This window comes from Ovis aries, chromosome 18 (assembly GCF_016772045.2).
Source record: "Ovis aries strain OAR_USU_Benz2616 breed Rambouillet chromosome 18, ARS-UI_Ramb_v3.0, whole genome shotgun sequence".
NCBI lineage: Eukaryota > Metazoa > Chordata > Mammalia > Artiodactyla > Bovidae > Ovis > Ovis aries.
In genome coordinates this window covers 62,275,111-62,296,036 of record NC_056071.1, presented here as the reverse complement: position 1 = coordinate 62,296,036, position 20,926 = coordinate 62,275,111, and the positions used below count along the sequence as shown (strand labels likewise).

General features: G+C 56.4%; 1 protein-coding gene across 2 annotated transcripts in view; it reads right to left on the bottom strand.

The window, feature by feature from the left end:
• Window positions 1-20,926, bottom strand: part of HHIPL1 (HHIP like 1) — a 55,587-nt gene that overhangs the window by 22,465 nt on the left and 12,196 nt on the right. The window contains exon 1 of one of the 2 annotated variants that reach the window (XM_027957386.2): window positions 4,091-4,415. The exons of the other annotated variant lie outside the window; for it this stretch is intronic. Within the exon in view, the coding sequence (XP_027813187.2) occupies window positions 4,091-4,372 (282 nt within the window). The 5' untranslated portion in view covers window positions 4,373-4,415. Of the gene's footprint in view, window positions 1-4,090; window positions 4,416-20,926 lie in introns of those variants that run through there. 2 annotated transcript variants of the gene reach the window in all.

The following is a 20,926-nucleotide window of genomic DNA, read 5'->3' as shown; positions in this document are numbered from 1 at the left end:
GCCATGGGTGGATCAGGGAGGGTCTGTGCTCACACACAGCTCATTTCTGCTTTGCGAGGTAGGGTCATGGTGATTCCTACTAGATATGAGAAGCTGAGGCTCCAAGAAGGCCGCATGCCAAGAAGTGGCCAAGCCACGGCTCAGACCCGGGTCTCATGACACCTAGACCAGGGCTCTTTTCAGATTACTCACCGGAATTTCATTCAACAAGTGCTTACTGCGTTCAGACTCCAAGCCAGGCACTGTCCTCAGCTCCAGAGACAGTGGGCAGCAAAACAGACCTCTGCAAGCCAATCTGAGTGCCCTTCATGCATCAGAACCCAACCCACGGGACTTCCCTGGTGGTCCAGCGGCTAAGACTCCACACTCCCAATGCAGGGGGCCCAGGTTCCATCCCTGCTCAGGAAACTACATCCCACATGCGACAGCTGAGTTCTCATGCCACAACTAAAACTCCTGTGTGCCACAGCTAAGACCTGGCACAGCCAAATAAATAAATAGCAAAAAAAAAAAAAAAGAGCAACTAGCCTCATAGTGGTCAGTGGGGAGAGGCAGCAGAAAACCCATGGAAAACCAGCCCAGTGTCCCATTGCTCAGCTGTCTGTGCCTTTCAGCACAGGGACAACCAGCCTGCCCACGTTACTGCCCAGGATTGCCTCTGTGCGGTTGCTGACACTCATGGCCCTCAGCCCAGAGTCCCGAAGGCTTCTTATGTCCATCATCTACTCTTTAGGAAGACTGAGTCTTTTTTTTTTTTTGGTTGTGCCACGTGGCTAGTTCCTTGACCAGGAATCAAACTCTCAGCAGTGAAATCACAGAGCCCTAACCACTGGACCACCAGGGAATTCCCCAGGAAGACTGAGTCTTTGTACACAATATTCACTTGTAGGACATTCCCTCCTTGCCCACTTCGGCATCTGGCAAACTCCTATGCATGCCGCAAAGCCCGACTCAATAGCCTTCGCTTACACCTCTGTTCCCTGACTCCCCTGTGGATGCTCCTACAGTTCTCTGCCCACGTCTCAGACACAGTGTTCACCTAGCTGTAATTCTGTAGCTTGTGGCGTGAGCTCTGTCTCTGCTGTCACCTCCCCATGGTTCAGGTGGTCTGCGTGACTAGGACTTGGTTATCTCTGTGTGTCTGTCCACCCGCTAGGCTGTGGGATCCTTCAGGGCAGGGATTCCTGGGCCCAGCACATGGTGAGGCTTCAAGAAGGCCGGCAACATGGCCAAGTGATTAAGAGAGGGGTTCTGGAGTCAGAGCACACAGGAGACCGATCTATCATTTCCCGAGTGACCCTGGGCAAGTCCCTTAACCTGTCTGTGCCTATGTCCCCGTTTACAAAAGGGAAGCAATTCCCACGAGAAATAAACTGAAACATAGAGCTATTGGGAGAAATACACGGAAGCGATACATGTGTTTTCTGAGTAAGTGCTCAAACAATACCAACTATCGAGAGGCAACTCAGTGTTCCCTCCTCCAGGAAGGCTTCCCTGACCTTTTCAGGGCGAGCTCTGCCTCCATGGTGACCCTTGGGGAGCCTTTGGCCCATTCTGATAAGTGTCTCTGTGTCTCCTGAATTGAACAAGGAGACTTTTGAGAACTGGGTTTGTGACTGGCCAACCGCCCCTAGGCCCAGCACCCAGCACAGGGCCAACTCCTGACAGGCTCCAAAGCACTGTCTGCCCAGCGGCTGAGCCTGCAGAGCGCCTTGTGCACAGACATCTATCAGAAACCAGGCTTTGATGGCCTGGGGCACTTAGAGGCCATCGCAGTCACATGGAAGTTTGTGGCATAGACTGGCTCTCATCAACCTGGGACCTGAGTTACCACATGTCACAAGCTCTCTCTTCTCCTTCCTACGACATCAGATGGACCAGGGCAAAGCCTCAGGAAAGAGTCTGAAGGGGCCAGGAGGGACTACTGCCCTCTGGCTAGGTAGCCATCACGGGCATCTGGAGGAGTCTTGGGTGTCAGACGGGCACATGTTCTGGGGGGACTGTGGGCGCAGCCATGGTTTTATGGTCTCTTTCGCCATCGGGAGTCCAGGCAGATGCGAGGGCCTGAATTCCATCACTGACTGAGACTTGTAAACAAGGCACCTCGGCCCCCTCCCCTGGTGGAAATCAGGAGGTGCTGAGTCCAGACGGCCTTGGCTTGCTGGGAACACTGTCCCTGGTCCAGCGCTCTCCCTCCCTCCCACGAGGCCCTCCAGGGAAACCATGATCCAGCCTCCGCTGCACTCTCCAAGCTCGCTCCAGACATGAGGTCACTCCCAAGACGCTTGGGGTGAGATGCTAGCAGCCATTCTACCACAGCTTGCTCAAGGCCAGGCCTTGCTGGGATGGTTCCCAAGGACAGAGGGGAGCCTCCTGCCAGGGGGAGGGTAGTGAGACTGGCCCTTCCCTTCTTCCTCCGCAGACCTGCCTACCTTCAGTGCCCCGCTGAGCCTGGCACATAGTAAATGCTCAATTAAAACAAAAAGGCAAAAATACATGGAATGAACCCATGAACTGTTCTACGTGACTGACATGGGAAGACTACAGAACCTGGTCCTCCGGGGCGCCCAGACTGGTGAGGGAGGTGGACACTTGACTGCATCATTCTTGCTCCCCTGAGATGCACAGCGTGGGGGTTCCGGGGGGTCCACCAAAAGAGAGAGGCCTCACAGCCCCTCTTATTTCTTGCTCAGACGATGGCTCAGTCACATGGCCAATGAGTGTGGCCCGAGCGTCACCGTGGCCGCTTCCGGGTTGTATGATCACCAGGCCAGTTCCTGCCTCTCCGGGCCTTCCCTGAATCAGCCTCTGGGCCCCACTCAGTCCCTGCTTGGGGCTGGGCAGCCACTGGGGACCAAGGAGGCCCTAGAGAAATCCAGGCAGAATGGCTCACTGAGCTCTGAGTGTGTGTCATTCAGTCTTCATGGCAAGTGGGGGTGGGGGGGGGGGGGGGGGGAAACTTTAGACCTCCCCCAGTGTAAACATTGATGCAACTGAAGTGGAGGGATGACCTGTCCGGGGCTGCAAGGCCAGGAAGTGGCAGAGCCAGGATCAGACCCTAGTACGTCTGAATCCAAGCCAGCCTCGGTTGGCCCCACCCCTCCCACCAGCACCTGCCTCTGATGGCAGAGGGCTAGGACTCTGCTGTGCAGTCAGGATCCCTCCACCCACGGGTCCTCCCACTCTCCCGGGGCTGGGCCTGGGCCAGCCTTCAGACTTCTCAGCCTTGACCCAATACCCGCCAGGGGTTGGGGTCATCAGGCACTCTGGAGTCAGGACAATGAACAACCGAGGCCCAATCTGGTGTGAGGAGAAGCCGGGGTGCAGCTCTCAGAGGAGGGACGGGGGCCAAGAGGCTTCACCACAGGGATGTCTTGGGTGGTCTCCGAGGATGAGAGAGCCCACGCTGGGTGGGAGCGCCATCCCAGGGAGAGGGCACAGCATGAACCTAGGGGGTCTGGAGCCATCTGGCACATCTCACTACCGGCGTCACCCAGGGTAGGAGCCCCAGTGGGTGTCAGGGTCCCGCAGTCCGGAGCGGCCCTCAGAGCACTCCTTCAGGTTGGGGGGAAAAGCCCTCATTGGGAGCAGGGTTCCCCAAACCCCTCGACAAACCCAAGCCCAGCGCGATGATCATGCCCTCTGCAGGGGTCAGTGGGCGCCCACCTCCTCCCAGGGGCAACGAAAGGCAGCTCGGAGCAGGACAAAAGCTTCCCATCCTGGAGCTTGGACAAGGGTAGGGCTCTCCGGGGCTGGAGCTCTGGGGGAATCTCGAGGCGGTGCCAGGGCAGAAGAGCCCCCCAGACTCGGAGGGGGCAATGATTTCATCAGGAGGAGAAACCGAGACCCAGAGAAAACCTAAGTCATAAAGTTAGTGATGGCAAAGCCCACAGCCATCCGAGGATGCCCGACTCCCCGCCCCCTGCCAAATGACCCCCACCCGGGGGCCTCTGGTTCCGAAGCCCGATGCCCAGTCTCGATCCTTCTCGCCAAGTAGAGTTGCCACCGCCGCCACCCTCGCATCTGGGACCGAGGCCCCGCGCGCGCGCCCTCCCGCCGCGCGCCCCGCACGGCCCGCGTGCCCGCTCACCTGGCACAGCAGGTCGAGCGCGTAGCCGGCGCACTCGGCCCACATCGCGGCGTCCACGCGCGCCGCCACGGCCCCGAAGCGCCGGGCCAGCGCCGCGTCCTGCTCGGGAGTGCAGCAGCCGAAGGCCGAGTACTGGGAGCAGAAGCGCAGCGGCTGCGGCGGCCGGAAGGGCGGCCTGAAGTCCAGGCACTGCGGGTGCGCCGCGGCCCCGAGCGCCCGAAGCGCCAGCAGCGCCATCAGCGCCCCGGCCCCGGCCCCGGCCCCGGCCCGCCGGCCCGCCATGCCGCTGCCCCGCTCCGCCCCGGCCCGGCCGGCGGAGGAAGAGGCGGAGGGAGGCACCCCCGGCCCAGTGCGGCCCGCGAGTAGCCTCCGGCCGCGCCCTGAGCGCCCGCCTCCCGCCCCGCCAGCAGCCTCCCGGGACGCCCGCCCCGCACAGCCTCGGGCTGGGAGACCTGGAGACCTCCCGTCCTAGGAGGTCACCTCTGGCCCCGGACTGAGCGCAGAGGGGCGCGGTGCACAAGTCGGCGCAACCTCCTGGATCGGGAGTCTTTCCGATTACCGTGGCGGTGACCTGGCCTCCAGGCGCCGGGTGCGGACTGTGTTTCCCGTTTCAATCTGGGATGCAGCTGTCTCCCCTCGGGGTTTTTAGCCCAGGAGGTGCGGGAGACTCTGACTGGGCCAGGGGAGGGACACCATGGGGCCCATGGTGGAAATTCTCACAAAATCACTTAAAATGGGAGCACAGTCATGTAAAGGGGTGGTGGCGCTGCCCTGGGACTCACAAGGTGGGGAGGGAGGTTGGGGCCGCCTCCAGAGTCCACAGTGGATGCCCGCTCCAGGCTTCTTCGCCTTCTCCCCTCCTGGGCAGCAGACTCCAGACAGCCTGGCACTGTAGGGCCTCCTCCCTCTGGCTCCTGCCTGGGTGAACCTCCAGCTGTCTACCCTCCAGCTTCTGCTGGGCATCACCACCCGGGCGACGGAACCAGCATCACCACCTGGGCGACGGGATGGGCAGTCGCAGCAGCCGGCCCTCTGCCCCCTCCCCATCAGCTCCACTCCACAGAGCCCCAGAGGTTTTTCAGAAAGGCAAATACCATGGGGGTCCTTGCCCTGCTGACCAGGCCTGAGGCCTCTCAGAGCCCAGGGAAGGGGTTTGCAAACTCTCTTGAGCAAGCCAGCCCCCCTGAAATGCAGCTTCTGAGGCCCAGAGATTCTGATGGCCCCCCTGTAGAACTCTAATGCAAGAAATTCTGGAATTACTCTTTGAGCTGCCCTGGTATACAACACACAGGGTAGGATGGAGTACACCTGCGGCTCCCACTGCCCAGACCCCAGACCCCCCTACACCCCCCGCCCACACACACACACACACACACACACACACTGGCCCCCACTGCCAGAATTTCAGAGCAACAAATCCCCCCAGGGTATACTTCTCCAGGTGGGCCTGGAAGAAGAAGAAGCACTTGCTTCTCCCAAGAATGCTCTTCTCCATCTTCTCAGCCGGGCAAACTCCTACTCAGACTTCATGGCCCCAGCTCACACACCCATTCTGGGCAGGCCTCTTTGGGCTGCCCTGGGGGACAGGATCCGTGTCTTTGTGCCAGCCCTTGTGGCAGGACTGAGGGTAAACTTGATTCTGAGGGACTCTAAGCTCCCTGAGGTCTGTGGTTTAGGCCTGAACAGGTACCATGTGTGAGCCAGGGTGTCCACAGCAGGTCAAACATCTCTAAGTCCTTACACTGTGGCGGGGGTGGACTTCCCTGGTAGTCCAGTGGTTAAGACTCCCCATTTCCACTGCACGGGGGGCACAGGTTCAATCCCTGGTCAGGGAACTAAGATCCCGCGTACCTCATGTCATAGCCAAATAAATTAATTAAATAAAAATAAAATCTCTACCATGGCCGACATGCCTTATAAAAAAATAAATAAAGAAATACAATAAAATGGGGAATTTAATGTAGAGAATTGATGCCCAAGAAGCTGTAGGAAACAGTGAGGCAGCCTTGAGACTAGCAGGAAGATTCTACAAGTACCTGAGTGGAGGAACAGTGGGGAACGTCACTACAACCAAGGGGGCTAGGTCACCTGGCCAGAGCTGGGTGGCCAGCGGGCATGTCTGGTGGAACTGGAGACAGTCCCCGTTGGAGACTCTGCCTGTTTCAGAGGGATAGAAATCCCCCGGCTTCTCCCTTCCTCTGGCCTTCCGGCTCCTCTCACTGGCCTACCTTGCAGGGGAGGCTGGGGCTGCAACCTGGGAAGTTCGACCCCTGGGCCCTCCCACAGGCCATGGGGGCAAGGGCAGGGCCAGACGGGAGCTGCGGAGGGCTTGCGCAGCGGCCCCTTCCTCCCAGCCTGGAGCCACCCAGGGCGATGGTCCCTGTCTCAGACGGAGTGGCTTGTAAGCAGCAGAGATTTATTTCTCACAGTTCCAGAGGCTGGAAGTTCAAGATCAGGGTGACAGCACCCTGGGTTCTGGTGCTGGCTCTCTTCTGCATTGCAGGCATCTATTTTCTCCTTGTGTCTTCATGTGGCAGAGAGAGAGAGAGGAAGCGCGTCTTTTTCCAAGGGCACTAATCCGGCTCATGGGGGCTCTACTCACATGACTTAATGACCTCCCGAAGGCACCACCTTCTAATACCATTGTCTTAGGGATTAGGATTTGTGTCTGGAGGAGCATGAACATTCAAGTAAGGTGTTTAAAATGTGTTATTTAATTCCTTTATTTATTTTTGGCTCTCCTGGGTCTCCGTTGCCTCATGGACTTTTCTCTGTTGCACAAGCAGGGGCTACACTCTAGTTGGGGTGTGTGGGCTGCACATTGCGCTGGCTTCTCTCGTGGTGGAGCACAGGCTCTGGGCACACAGGCTTCAGTAGCTGCGGCTCCCGGGCTCTCGAGCACTGGCTTAGTAGTTGTGACGCACAGGCTTAGTTGCCCAGCGGTGTGTGAGATCTTCCCAGATCGGGGATTGAAACCACGTCTCCTGCATTGGCAGGCAGATTCTTTACCGCTGAGTCCCCAGGGGAGTCCTGCAGGGACTCACATTCAGATCGTAATAGGAGCACATCAACACTGGCTCCTGGAGTGTGTGAAAGGCTAGGAGGGCGGGGATGGGGGAACACAGAGCCTGGGCCATAGCCTTGAGCTTTGGGGACAGCCTCACCAGGGCCCAATGTCATTGCCACAGGAGTTTCTGGAGATGGCTAGGCATACACCTGCCCCCCAACATACACGCCTGGACACCCCCAGCCACTCAGGCAGAGTCTGAGGCCACGGCGTCCTGCTCAGCCCCCATCCCCACCTGGGTGAAATAACTTTTAGAGCTGTGTTTGTTAGTTCATTTGACAAATGTTCATTAAGCAGCCACAGGGCACTTGGCTCAAGGCCCCCGTCCCCACCTGGCTGTTTTCTGGCATGCTGGGCTGTCTGACCTCAGAGAAGAGCTGCTGTCTGGGGTCCCGGGGAGGGGGGCCTGGGGGCTGGGACTCCTCCGACTGGTGCCCCTATCATGGGCACACGCTTGCTAGGGTCCCCGACACTCTCTACAGGTCTCGGCAGTGTGGATGCAGAGTCTTTGTGCAGAGGAGGAAACACGGGCTGCAGCACACAGCAAGCTGGCATTGCGGAGCCAGGGTCTCCAGCTCCTCTCCGGCACACCACAGCTTGGAAGTTCTTACTCCTATCTCACCAGTAAGACAAAGGGCGGGGCTTCTCCGCTGGTCTTGTGGTTAAGAATCCAACTGGCAATGCAGGGCACAAGGGTTCGATCCCTGGCCCGGGAAGATCCCACATGCCACGGAGCCCCCGAACCTGGGCACCACGACTCCTGAGCCTGCGCTCTAAAGACGGTGCTGGGTAACAAGAGAAGCCACTGCAATGAGAAGGCTGCGCACAGAATGGCACCAAAGAGTAGCCCCCGCTCGATGCACCTGGAGAAAGCCCGTAGGCAGCAACGATGACCCAGAATAGCCACAAATAAACAAATCTTTTTTAAAAAAGAAAGAAAGGAAAAGGATGAACAGACTGAAAATTGGATCGGTGATTTTGCTGGACCCATCTGAGAACTGAGGTTTGAGGGTCAACCGCCACCCCTAAATTTGAAGAGACAAGCGAGTCCAGAGTCCCAGGGATGATCGGCTCACTTGGGACAGAAGGTACTGGATCCAGAACCTGTCAGATGGCCTCAGAGGTCATGTTGATGAATTGCAGGAGGCTTAGTGCCAAATAGCATGAGGCTGAGGAACTCCTGTGGGGCCCAGCGGTCACAGTCTAAAGGAAGAGGGACTTTATCGCCAGGGAACCTCGCCAAAGACCCCCACAGCTCTTGCAGGGGGAAGGGAAAGCCTGTGGTCCTCTCCCTACCCACCGCAAAATACTCCCACAACCGTCTCCATAACAAAACCCACTCTCCAGGATTAAGAACTGTACCAGAGGCACGTCCCTGGTGGTGCAGTGGTTAAGAATCCACCTTACAATGTAGGGGCGGTGGGTTCGATCCCTGGTCAGGAAACCAAGATCCATGTGCCTTGGAGTCTGCGCAACACAGCTAGAAAGGCTGCGTGCCACAGTGAAGGAATCCGCAGGACGCAACGAAGGTCCCAGGGGCTGCGACTAAGGCCTGACGCACCCAGGTAAACAAATAACTTAAAAAAAAAAAAGAATACTAATCAGCATAGGCATATCAAAAAGAGAGAGAGACTTTACCAGAGCCCCATCCACATCACCTCTCAACACCCCTCGCAAGGCATTTCCCCAACTCCAGCCCTCTCCAACCTAACCTCTAACCTGCCTGTCTTACCTAAGGGGGCAGGCTAAGAAACACATGTGAATGTCACAGCCCCTGAGGGCTGAGCCGGTGGCCAGGGACTAGATGACCTGAGCATTTTCACCAAATGCCGTCTGGGGCCAGGGATATTTGAGGGATTGGGGACACTGCCTGGGCGGCAGGAACAAAGCTGGTCCTTTGAGCCGATGTGCCCTCGAGCTCTGTGTGAGGGAAACAGCGGCGGAAGCCAGGCCTGTGGTTAAGGAAACCTCCGGACTTTCTTCCCCAAACATTGGCTTCATGGGTACTTTCAGCAGTTGCTTCCGGGCCCAAAGGCTGCCTTCTTGCCCATCTGGGTCCCGCCTGGAATGAGACGGACACGCAATTCTGCCGTCGACAGCCTTGGTGACCCTGTGTGTGACCTTCCCCACCCTCAGCCCCGATTTCCCTACCTCTTGAGTTGGGGGTGCGGAGGAGGTGAGGCCAGGCCACAGCTGGCCACTCTGGATCCCAGCCCAGTGGGTCTGAGGATTGTCTGAGGTTGCAGGAGTATTGCCCACATTTCCAGGAGCCCCGAGGGCACTGTCTGCTGCCAGAACCGGGACACACAGACCAGAGGAACACCCAAAGCCTACTCTAGCCAGACTGGGTCAGTGTGGGCCGCCAGCCATGCATCAGCTCCTGCGGAGCAGACGCCTGCTAATTACACAGCCATTAGTTCCTTCTCCAGAGTGACGGAAAAGGCCCCCTACCGGCCTGTCTGTGCAGGGGGCCGCTTGCCCTCCCCATCTCCAGGGGGCAGCCCGTATCAGCTAATCCTTTCTCCCCAGGATCCAGGCCACTCAGCCACAGCAGGAGATTGCGCTAGGCATCCCAGCACAGAATGTGGGAGCTGGGGGCTGGGCTGGTCCCTGCTCACTCACCCTGGCAGCTGGACTACCTGCGTGATGTGGATCACAGCTGGGCAAAGGGCCTGGGGCCAGCAGAGGCTTTTGTAAACACCTCACACCTACGAGAAATCATACAGCACGGGAGAAAGAACGCCCAAGGACACACCACCAGACTTTACCCACATTAATATTTGACCACATTTGCTTCAGATGTCGCAAGTGTTATTTCAAAACAAGAGGAAGTGTGAGGGACAGTGTGAGAGGCCAGGAGGGTTAGTAATCTAGAGCGTGGGCTCTACCACTTACTGTGACCTTGGACAGGCCGCTTAACCCTTCTGTACCTCAGTTTACTCATCTGTTAAATGGGCTGGCAGGTGAGGCCTGGCACATAGCATGTGCTTGATACAGACTTGGCTGGCTCCCACCTTCTGCACCTCACGGTGACCTCACGGCCTTTTCCTCTGCTCCTGGGGGAAGTCTTTCCTGAAGGCGGAGCATGCAGGTACCACAGAGAACTCAGACCATCATATAACGCCTTCTCCAACTTTGAACAACTGAACTGTGCTGTGTACTGTCACTCCTGTGACTGGCTTCTGTCCCCTCAACCAGTGTTGGAGATTCAACCGTGTGGACATAGGAGCTTGCTCACTGAACTCCTGTCCAGGCTGCATCGCGTACTTAGGGCTACCTTCTGTCCACCTTGCCAGTCACCAAAAGGCAGCTCAGCCTGTCCCTGGAGACCTGCTGGCCTGCCGATCTGCTGGTCTCTTTTCAAAATGTCAGGTCCCGGGGGCTCAGGAAGCCACCTTCAGGGCCTCAGTGAAGTGTCCTGACGCTGAGCCCGGGGTTCAAACCCCAGTCCCCCCATTTCCTGACCGCACTGTGACTCCTTCAGCACCCTGTGCCTGAGGGTCTCCATCTGCTTGTGACCAGGACATCAGTGGTGACACTGGCTGGTGCAGGAAGGCGGCGGGAGAAGGTCTCAGGGGCTGGAAGGCACCAGCAAGCATGCCCCTGAGTTCACACCTGACCCCCAGAGACTCAGGGTACTTGAGGAGACCTGAGGATCCTGCAGGCATGGGGGAGGGGTGGGGGCAGCACCCTGATTCACGAGGCCCCTGGGACCTGACGACGGGGACCTGGTGCCAGACAGCTCACGCGTGCAGTCGTGCTGGTGTGAGGTCAAAGAGGCATCACAAAGCTGCGTCATGCCCAGTTTCTTCTTCTTCTTTTTTTTTTTTTTAAGTTTAAAATCAAACATAGATGTTTGGAAAAGAGACCAGCAGATTGGCAGGCACCTCACAGCAACCTTCTAGGATGAACATTATTATTAACCCCATTTTACAGATGAGGAAACTGAGGCTCAGGACATTGATACTGCAAGACCAATCAGATACACCCATCAGACACTGCAATACAAGGGCATATCTGTAAACACTGGATGGGAGGAAGTGGAACAAGAGGGTGCCATGAATGGATGTTGTTGTTACAAACAGCTGCCCGCCCTGTATGGTGATAAAGTCCTATATTGGCTGAAATCTTATACCCAATGGCCTCAGAATCCCGTCTATTGCTGGGCTTGCAGAAACTGGCCTCTGAGCTTGTTAGGGGCTGAAACCAGGACCCAAGGCTCCAGGGGACGCTCAGCCAGTACTGGAATCCTACCGATATCCAAAGGTCATCCCAGGAGAGGGAGTTTAAACCAGAGACATATGGTTCAGCCCATAGAGAGTCTTTCCAGATTGGGAGTTGACTCATTAAGGAGTAAGCTCCCCATTGCTGTAGGCATACAAGTAATTGTCAAGCAGCTTCCTATCAGTGCTTTTGTGACCTGGGGAAAATCTGGTTACTTCCATGTTCCTTTCTGTCCCTGAGTCTCTGAATACTTAGAGCTTTCATGTATTTTTAAGTACAGGCAATATTTCTACAGGGTCCAAAAACCAGAAAGCACAAAATTAAACCAGTGAGAAAGGATCCTCTCCCACCTGCGCCCAGGCCGCAGCTCCCCTCCTGGAAGCGCAGGGTGATACCAGGTTCTGGGCCACCCTCCAGAGCACACTTGCTCTTCATTTTTCAAGTAAGCACGTTTACGTTATTTTTATTTCTGTTCTGTCTCTTGCCTGTTTCTCTAACAATGGATTTTTTGTGGCAGCCTAATGACTTGGGACAGTCCCCTCAAGATGTCCACATGTGTAGGATGGGGGTCCACTTCACAGGACTGTTGGGAGATGACATTTCCCCAGAAAGGTCCTGTATCGGGGGAGTCCCAGTGAGCTTACCCCAGTCTGTGTGGCTGCAGCAACTCCTTAGACCACCAGGGGGCCCCATGGAGCTGCCCAGTCCTGCTGGTGGCCACATCATGCCCCGAGGGGACCCACAGGCCAGCGGAGACTCCGCAGAGGCAAGCAGGCAAACCTGCGCTGGGACTCAGCATCCTGAGCTTCCAGGAGCACTGCCTCTTCCTCATCCTGCCACCGGCCTTGTCCAGGAATGCAAGGGCAAGACTCAGCGGCCACCTGTGACCCCAGTCACCTCTTCCGAAAAGAAAAGGACAACAGATTTTAAGCCATTTTTTGGGTGTTGTTTTCATTCAGAGAAGACAGAGAGCAAGATGCTGCCCCACGCACAGCCACGGCCCGCCTGCCCGGCCTCCATCGGATCCCTTAGCCCCCCGGCCCTTGGCTTCTCCTGGTCCCTGGGATGCCCCTCTGCCTTCGCAACGCTCCCCGAGATTCCTGGCCCCGTGTGGACCTCCTCGCCTTCATGCTGCCTATTGACTGACGTGAAAGGGTGAAAGTCTCAGTCACTCAGTCCTGTCCAACTCTTTGCGACCCCATGGACTGTAGCCAGCCAGGCTCCCCTGTCCATGGAATTTTCCAGACAACAATCTGGAGTGGGTAGCCATTCCTTTCTCCAGGGGATCTCCCCGACCCAGGGATGGAAGCCTGGGCTTCAGCATCGCGGGCAGACTCTTTACCGTCTGACCACCAGGGAAGCCCGTTTTCTGCAGGCACCTGAAAATCCACGCTGCCCTCCCCTTTGCTCGTGCTGGTGTCTCCCTCTGAGTGCCCTAGACTTTCTCAGTGATGTGCCAGCAAGCCAGCCCTGTGGACAGGCTCCAGGCCAAGCACCCATCTCACGGGGAGCCTGCAGGGCCGGCTGTGGGCTGACACTGGTGCTGGACTCCCCGTCCTGAGGCTGCAGACTCGGTCTCTGTGCTCAGACCTGGGCAGCTGGGTGGGCTGTGTCCCAGAGGCTGGAATTAGGTCTTCAGATTTCTACCTCTTTCCCCTTGGTCCCAGGGGCAGGACAGAGCACAAGAAGATGGAGCTGGAATCCTGGCTGGAAGCGGGGAGCAGGAACCTGTTAGGCAGGCTTCCCCAGGGCCTCTCAGCTCCAAGGGAACCAAGGGGGCCTGAGGGGCTCAAGCACATGGTCCTGGACCCCTGGAGCAGCAAGCCCTCTGGCTTCCCCAGCCCAGAGCCGATGCGTGCTGGGGCCACAGGGCTGTCCCAGCCATACGTAGGAGCCACCGCCACACCACGAGGACTCATCACCATCAAGTCTGTCTCTTCTCCAGCATCAGGGTAGCCCCTTCTCCACTGTCCCCACCTGCAGGGATAATGGTGCAGCGTTATGGAGCATGGGCATGGGCCGGGCATGGTTCCAGCTTGCAGTCCTCACAATGACCTTGAGCTTTGCCCTGCTGTGCAGATGGGGAAAAAGAGCAGCAGGTAAAGTCACTTGTTCGTATAGTCAAAGCTATGATTTTCCCAGGAGTCAGGCACAAACGTGAGGACCATAAAGGAAGCTGAGCGCTTTTGATGCTTTTGAATATTGGTGCTAAAGAAGACTCTTGAGAGTCCCTTGGACTGCAAGGAGATCACACCAGTCAATCCTAAAGGAAATCAACCCTGAATATTCATTGGAGGGACTGATACTGGGGCTGAAGCTCTCATACTTTGGCCACCTGATGCGAAGAGCCGACTCATTAGAAAAGACCCCAGTGCTGGGAAAGATTGAAGGCAGGAGGAGAAAGGGACGACAGAGGATGAGATGGTTGGATGGCATCACTGACTTGATGGACATGAGTTTGAGCAAGCTCCAGGAGATAGTGAAGGACAGGGAAGCCTGGTGTGCTGTAGTCCGTGGGGTCGCAAAGAGTCGGACACGACTGAGCGTCTGAACAGCAGCAATCGTGCACTAACCAGCAGGACGCACTGCCTTTTGGAGCAGGGCTACTTAGCTTGCCTGGGCACGTGTGGGGAGACCGTGCTTTATCAAAACAGTGAGTGCCTCTGGTGGAATTTTCAGTGTTCCCAGCTGTGAAGCTCTGCTGGCTCCATCACCAAGTGCTTCCAGGAGCAGATGGGCATCGAGTGGCTGCCGGAGTCCAGGATCTGCCGGAGGGTGCGCGAGGCCCCACGCTGTTGACCCGGCCTGCAGACTTGGGCTGCACGGTGGAGCCTCACATCTTCAGTGTGGTCCTGGGGCGACTGGGACAGGACCCTGCCGAGTTCTGGACACCAGCCAGGCACCTGGCCCCAGTGACACGCCACCCAGACCTGTCTGCCGAGGGCACTGCCCTCCATAGCAGTAATTACAGCTATTATGAATATTCTATTATAATGACGATAATAACTGTGGAAGCAGTTTTGGCGTCATGGCCAAGAGACCAGACTCTGTGTCAGGAAGACTGGCACACCTTTGCCTCAAGACCTTTGGCCAGTGACACGCCCTCCCTGACCTCAGTTTTCTCCTCTGCAAAAAGGGATGAGGTTGTTGAGGGGGGTCAGTTCCCGCGGGCTGCCCCCCGGGGTAGAGCTGCTCAGAGTGGAGTCCTGGCCAGGCTGGTGGGGACCGAGCTGTGGCCACAGGGAAGGAGGCCCTGGGACGCTGCCACGTGGGGGAGCCTGAGTCCACCGGGCTCCCAGGGCACCATCAGTTCCAGGTTCCCTGGGCTGCAGCACCTGCCTGCTGGGGGCAGACCCCTCGGCTGGCAGTTCTAGCACTCCAACCTTAAGGCAGTTCTCACTAAGTCAGGGACTGGGCATTTCTCCAGACTCCCCTCTGCTACGGAGACGTGGATGAGATGGGCTGCCCATTTTAGGGGCTTCCTTGGTGGCTCAGCTGTAAAGAATCTGCCTGCAATGCTGGCAATGCAGGTTTGACCCCAGGGTTAGGAAGATCCCCTGAAGGAGGGCATGGCAACCCACTCCAGTATTCTTGCCTGGAGAATTCCCATGGACAGAGGAGCCTGGAGGGCTACAGTCCTTAGAGTCACAAAGAGCTGGACGTGACTGAAGCGACTTAGCACACACACCCATTTTAGAGATAGGAAGACTGAGGCACAGGGAGGCTAGGGGCTTGCTTCATGGTGGTGGTGGGGGGGCCCAAGGCCAGTGTGGGATTCTGAATCTGGCCCCCTCTGCATAGTGAACTAGGCTCCTAGGGATAAGAAAAGGGGGCCCAGTTCATGGTTGTGTGAAAGGGGTAGGAAGGGAGTCGGGTGGCTGACGTAGGCCACCAGTCCTGTGAACAACTTGCACTTATAGGCTGGCTGCTCCAGTTGCCACCTGCCCTGTCTCCTCAGATTCCAGGATGGGGACATGGGCGGAGGAGCAGGCAGTTCCCACTTCTGTGTCCACCAGAGTCAGAGAAGGGGCAGTGTGTCCCCGGGGGGAGCCGGGGCTGTACATGCTTTATCTTGTGTGAGTTGATAAGAAAACCAGACTTGCCCCAGATTGAGCCCTTGTTCAGACCTTGTCTCCACCTTCGCATGTCGCCTGTCTCCACCATAGCCCTGCGGGGCAGGCATTATTGCTGTCCCATCCACAGATGAGATGAAGTGATGGTCTGGCCACACAACGGGTGGAGGCAAGGCTGCACTGGAACCCGGGTCAGGGAGCCTTGGGACTCTAGAACCGTCTCAGCTCATGTTCCAGGGAGCCATCTGCCAAGAAGGAGGAGCAGCTGGGTGTTGTGAGCAGAGCAAGGTGGAGAGTCAGCTCTGGGCTCCAATCCCTGGCTCCACCGGGCCCTTGGCAGCCCCCTGGCCCTTCTGAGAGCCCATCCCCTCACCAGCAGTCCTGGGCAACTCCCCCGCCTTGCTCACGTGTTGAGTGCTCAACACCAGTTAAGTTTCCAGCTTCCTTTCCCTTGATAATAAAACACATAGTAGGTGCTCGATAAAAGTAACTTTCCATCTTCCACTCTCTTGTTGAAAAAGCCAAGTATTCTCTCCCAGACAAAATATTTACATTCTAGGAGAAACGCTTGCCTTAAGAAGGAACGTGAGAGATGGTGGAATCTGAGGCGGCGGCTGGTCGTGTCAGGCCAGGAGGCAGCTAGGGATCTGTGTTTCTCAGATCTGTGTTTCTCAGATCACAGTGAGTGGCAGCCCCGGGTAGGCTGATGCCGCCTGGGGCGTGCCAGGGTCCTGCCCTTCTTCCCTGCCAAGCGGGGTTTTCATCATCTGAAACGCACCACTTCGAAAAACCACCCAAGCGCTCCAGCGCTGAGCTCGTTTCACAACTTGAGCTAATAGAGAAGGACTTCCCTGGACTCATACATACTTTTGAGATGTGTGGTTCTCAGAGCCAGCCTTAAAGGGAAAGAGGCATTCAAAGACATGCAGAATAAGGCTGTTCCAACACCATTCATCCTTATTAAATCACACAGACACACACACACATGCTCATCATTAAAATGATAAAAGCCAGTGCTGACAACCCTGTAGGAAACAGCACACCCAGGAAGGCTAGAATGTTTTCCCCCAGCTCTGCTGCCTACAGAACTCAGGAGTCCCCCTGCAGTGTATGAATCTCCTCTGCCATAAAGATTTCCTCGCTTCTCGTCAATCACGGTCGCAAGACTCTGTCCCCTTCTCTACTGAACTTGAGGACAGGGATCGTGGCTCCTGGCTCATTCATTTGCCCGGTGAGCACAGAGAGCCCGCCCCAGCCCAGCATTTTGCACATGGGGGTCTGTGATCGTCACTAACCCTTGACCTGGAGAGCATCCTTATTGGAGAAGCGAGGAAAGTGAGGCTCAGAGAGGTTCAACCATTGGTCTAAACCCAGCTGGCCCTGAGCCCGGGCCCTTTCAGCAGCACAGAACTGCCTCTGCAGGGGTCTGGTCCTGCCTGGGCTCCGAGAACCCTGAGATCCCAGGGTGTAAGTGAGGGGCCAGGAGACAGGGCCACAGCGCTGGGCATGGGGTAGCGGGGGGCATGAACGGGGAACCCAAGGGCCTTGTGGGAGCCTGATGGGTTGGGAGCTGGCGTGGAGAAGGACTTTACCAACCTGTGTCCAGGCAGTGTGGGAGTCAGCCAGGTGAGGAAGAGGGACAGGGAATCCGAGGCACAGGGAACACTGTGGCCCAAGGCGTGGAGGTGTGACAGGTAAGGGCGGGTCTAGGAGGCAAGCTCTTCACGCTGTCTTTTCGGTGGAATGGAGAACACAGGCTGGAGATGAGGGCAGCCGTAACTCCCCGGACACAGTGACTGGGGGCAAAGTGCACCTGTAAATCAGTGTGGTCTGATGAGAAAGGGTCTCTAAAGCTGGGCTGTAGGGCTCTGCCTTCTGGAGGCTTGCTTATCAGGTGTGCCAGTGGCAACACCTCCGTGAGAACACAGCATTTCCAGGAACCTCAGCAGGTGAAACGGTGGACTGAGACCAACAGAATGGAATTGAACAGGGAGAGCTGGAATAACCTGCCTTCATGTGCCCAAGGTCGAAGGTCGAATGCACAGCCTGTTCCCCCAAATTGTCTTTTAAATGAGCATCTCTTGAGGCAAGATGGAAGATCTGTTTTCCTGGGGTCGCCCACAGAAGGTTCTGTATCAACTTTTTGTGGCCAATGGGCCCCCGGGTGAATACCCCTGTATCGTCCAGGAGGATCTTCTCCAGGGGATCTTCCCAACTCAGGAATTGAACCTGGAACTCTCACTGCAGTCAGATTCTATGCCTCTAATACGAGCAGGGGGAGTCGACCCTGTGAGGCCAGCCTCTTAGTGCCCAGACTGTCTCTCAGAGCCTGGCACTAGTGGGTCCCCCTCCATATTATGTGTCTTGAGCCTGGGAGAATCCTTCAGAGGAGGCAGCCGGTGGCCGTGCTTGTAAGGCTCCCTCCCCCACAACAACAGCTGGAGTTGGCTGAACCCACATAAGCCCCCAGTCCTACCCAGGAACAGCTCTCATGCTGCCCCAAGACCAAGGAGAACCACGGCTAGCTGAGCGTCAGCTTTGGGGCAAGGCAACAGGGGTAACGCCCTTCCTGCGGGAGTGGACGCCTGGCCGTTCCTTGTGCCTGTGATGAAATGGGGACAATGGCTGGGAAAACTGGTCAAGGGGAGACTCGGGAGGCCAAGCAGCCTGGCACACAGCAGGTGCTCAGTAAGCACGATGAGTCGTGAATGAGTCTTCAGGTTGCCGGGCAAGCCAGTTGAGCTGCTCTGCCTCAGTTTATACAGCTGTAAAGTGGGTATAATGTCCAGAGCCAAGTTAATACTGGGCAAACAGTGGCACAGGGTGGGCACACAGCCCAGGAAGACCCTTCTACCCAGCCAGTACAACTTGCAGGCCTCTGAGAGATGGTCATGCTGCTCTGGATTGTCCACCTCCAGGGACAGAGAGCTCACTTCTGGAGTCTGAAACAGGGCAGACACCGGCCTGCCTTCAGAGGATTCTTAATAGGGAGGGGGAACCCACTAGTGCTCTGTGAGACTGTCTGGGCACTAAGAGACTGGCCTCATGGGGTCAACTCCCCCTGCTCCTATCAGAAGCATAGAGTCTGCCTGCAATGAGAGATCCAGGTTCGATTCCTGGGTTGGGAAGATCTGCTGGAGAAGGAATTGGCAACCCACTCCAGTATTCTTGCCTGGAGAATCCCACGGACACAGGAACCTGGTGGGCTACAGTCCATGGGGTCGCAAAGAGCCAGACACAACTGGGCGACTAACACTTTCACTTTCAGTGGGAGAAGGGCCTGAGTGTCCCATAGATGGGCCCTGGAGGGGCGGCCCCCACCTCAGGGGGGTTAGAGAGGCCAGAGGCCACTTGTTGCTGTAAAGACGAGGAACCACCAGCTCACTGGGTCTCAGGCCTTCTCTCTGGGCCTTCCCCAAAAGCTGCTGACAGATGTGGATGGCTTTCTGCTTCCTGTGACCTCCACAGAGAAAATCCATCACCTGCTGGTGGAGCCATCCCGGCCGGCCCTGGAAAGATGGTACTGAGTCACCCGGGCCCTCACGGCTCTGCCAGCCATGAACGCGCCAAGCTGGTCATTAGCTCTTACAGGAAGGACCTGACCTGTCATTTTCCTCCGGAAGTGCCGAGGGCGACTTGCCGGCCGCCCCTCCCTGAAGCCAGAGAAAGGCCGGATCCTCCTCCTGGGGCTAGCCTGGATTAGGGACGGGGACCAGGGGCGGGAGAACATCCATCCTTCCGCTCAGGAATCCCACTTCTGGGAACTCGTCCCGAGGAAACAATCGGACAGGAAAACCAAGCTGTGCACAAACACGGCCCCGCGGGAAGTAGTTATAATAGTTCAGCCCCGGAAATCACCCTCGTGTCCTGCGGTGGAGGGGCAGCCAAGCACCCCGGCTGCCTAAATAGCACACGGTGGTGAAATTAGGTGAATGGCGGGGCGGGGCGGGGTGGGGGAGGGGTGCCTGGCAGGCGGATGAATCACCCCGCGGATGGATCACCCTGTGGTTCCTGAAGCCCCCATCCCCACCCCCGCACTGATCAAACAGACCTACTCCAGGCTGCACCCAGAGGCGGTGGATCAGAATCTCCAGGGAAACGTTCTGACTGACAAGGGTCTGCGTGATTCCTATCATCAGGCTGGCTGAGAAACCCTGCTCACCGCTAAGATTGCAACTTCAGCCATGCTTTGATTTCAACCTTGTTAAATCTTGGTTTTTGCATCTGTGAAGTGGGCCTAGCCCCAGGCCTGTCCCTGGGATGCTGGGAAGGTTGGTGAGATTCTGGACAGGATGACTCCACAGGACGCGGGGCTCTGGGAGCCGCTGTTACCACGTTCACAGGCTGCGTCTCCCCCTTCCTCTCCCCAGCCCTGTCCCATCACCACTGGGGGAAGTTACACCTGTGCATTTTATTAAAAAGCAGAGACATCACTTTGCAGACAGAGGTTCATATAGTCAGAGCTATGGTTTTTCCAAGTTATGTACGGATGTGAGAGCTGGACCATAAAGACGACTGAGGAGCACCAAAGAATTTCTGCTTTCAAACTATGGTACTAGAGAAGACTCTTGAGAGTCCCTTGGAAAGCAAGAGATCAAACCAGCCACTCCTAAAGGAAATCAACCCTGAATATTCATTAGAAGGACTGATGCTGAAGCTCCGATACTTTGGCCACTTGATGCGAAGAGCCAATTCACTGGAAAAGACCCTGATGCTGGGAGAGATTGGGGGCAGGAGGAGAAGGAGGTGACAGAGGATGAGATGGTTGGATGGCATCACTGACTTAATGGACATGAGTTTGAGCAAAGTCTGGGAGATCGAGAAGGACAGGGGAGCCTGGAGGTGCCTGGGCTTAGCTGCCCTGGGGCATGTGAGATCTTCCTGGACCAGGGATCAAACCCGTGTCCCCCGCACTGGCAGGTGGGTTCTTAACCACGGGACCACTGGTGAGGTCCATGCCTCTCCCTGGCTCTTGACTGTGTCCTCCACCGACTGGCCATGGCAGGGACCCATTTCAACCCCCTAAATGCACACTGAATCTCAGCTTCTGTGGCCATAAATGGACATGATAATTCCTGTTCACCTTGCAGGCTTTACAGGGAGGATGGGAGGAGCATGCTCCCCAGAGAATGCTTCATAAACTGGAAATGGCCTTGAAGAATGTGAGGGTGGATTGGGCTGGGTGGGCCTGCAGCTGTGGAGGCTCTGGGGCCTGCACTGCTGAGCATCAGGTCCAGGGGTATGTCTCAGGGAGCATCTCTGGTCCTTCTCTGTTTCACAGACCCAGAGGTAGTTTTTATTATTTAGATTAGTTATATATTTATTAGTTATATATAGTAAATTCTATATATTTTATATAAATTGCATTATATTTTATACAAATTATAATATAAATATATTGTTTGTATAAATTATATTAATTATATATACAGTTATATTATTTATACTGTAAACCAAACAATGCATGCAGTT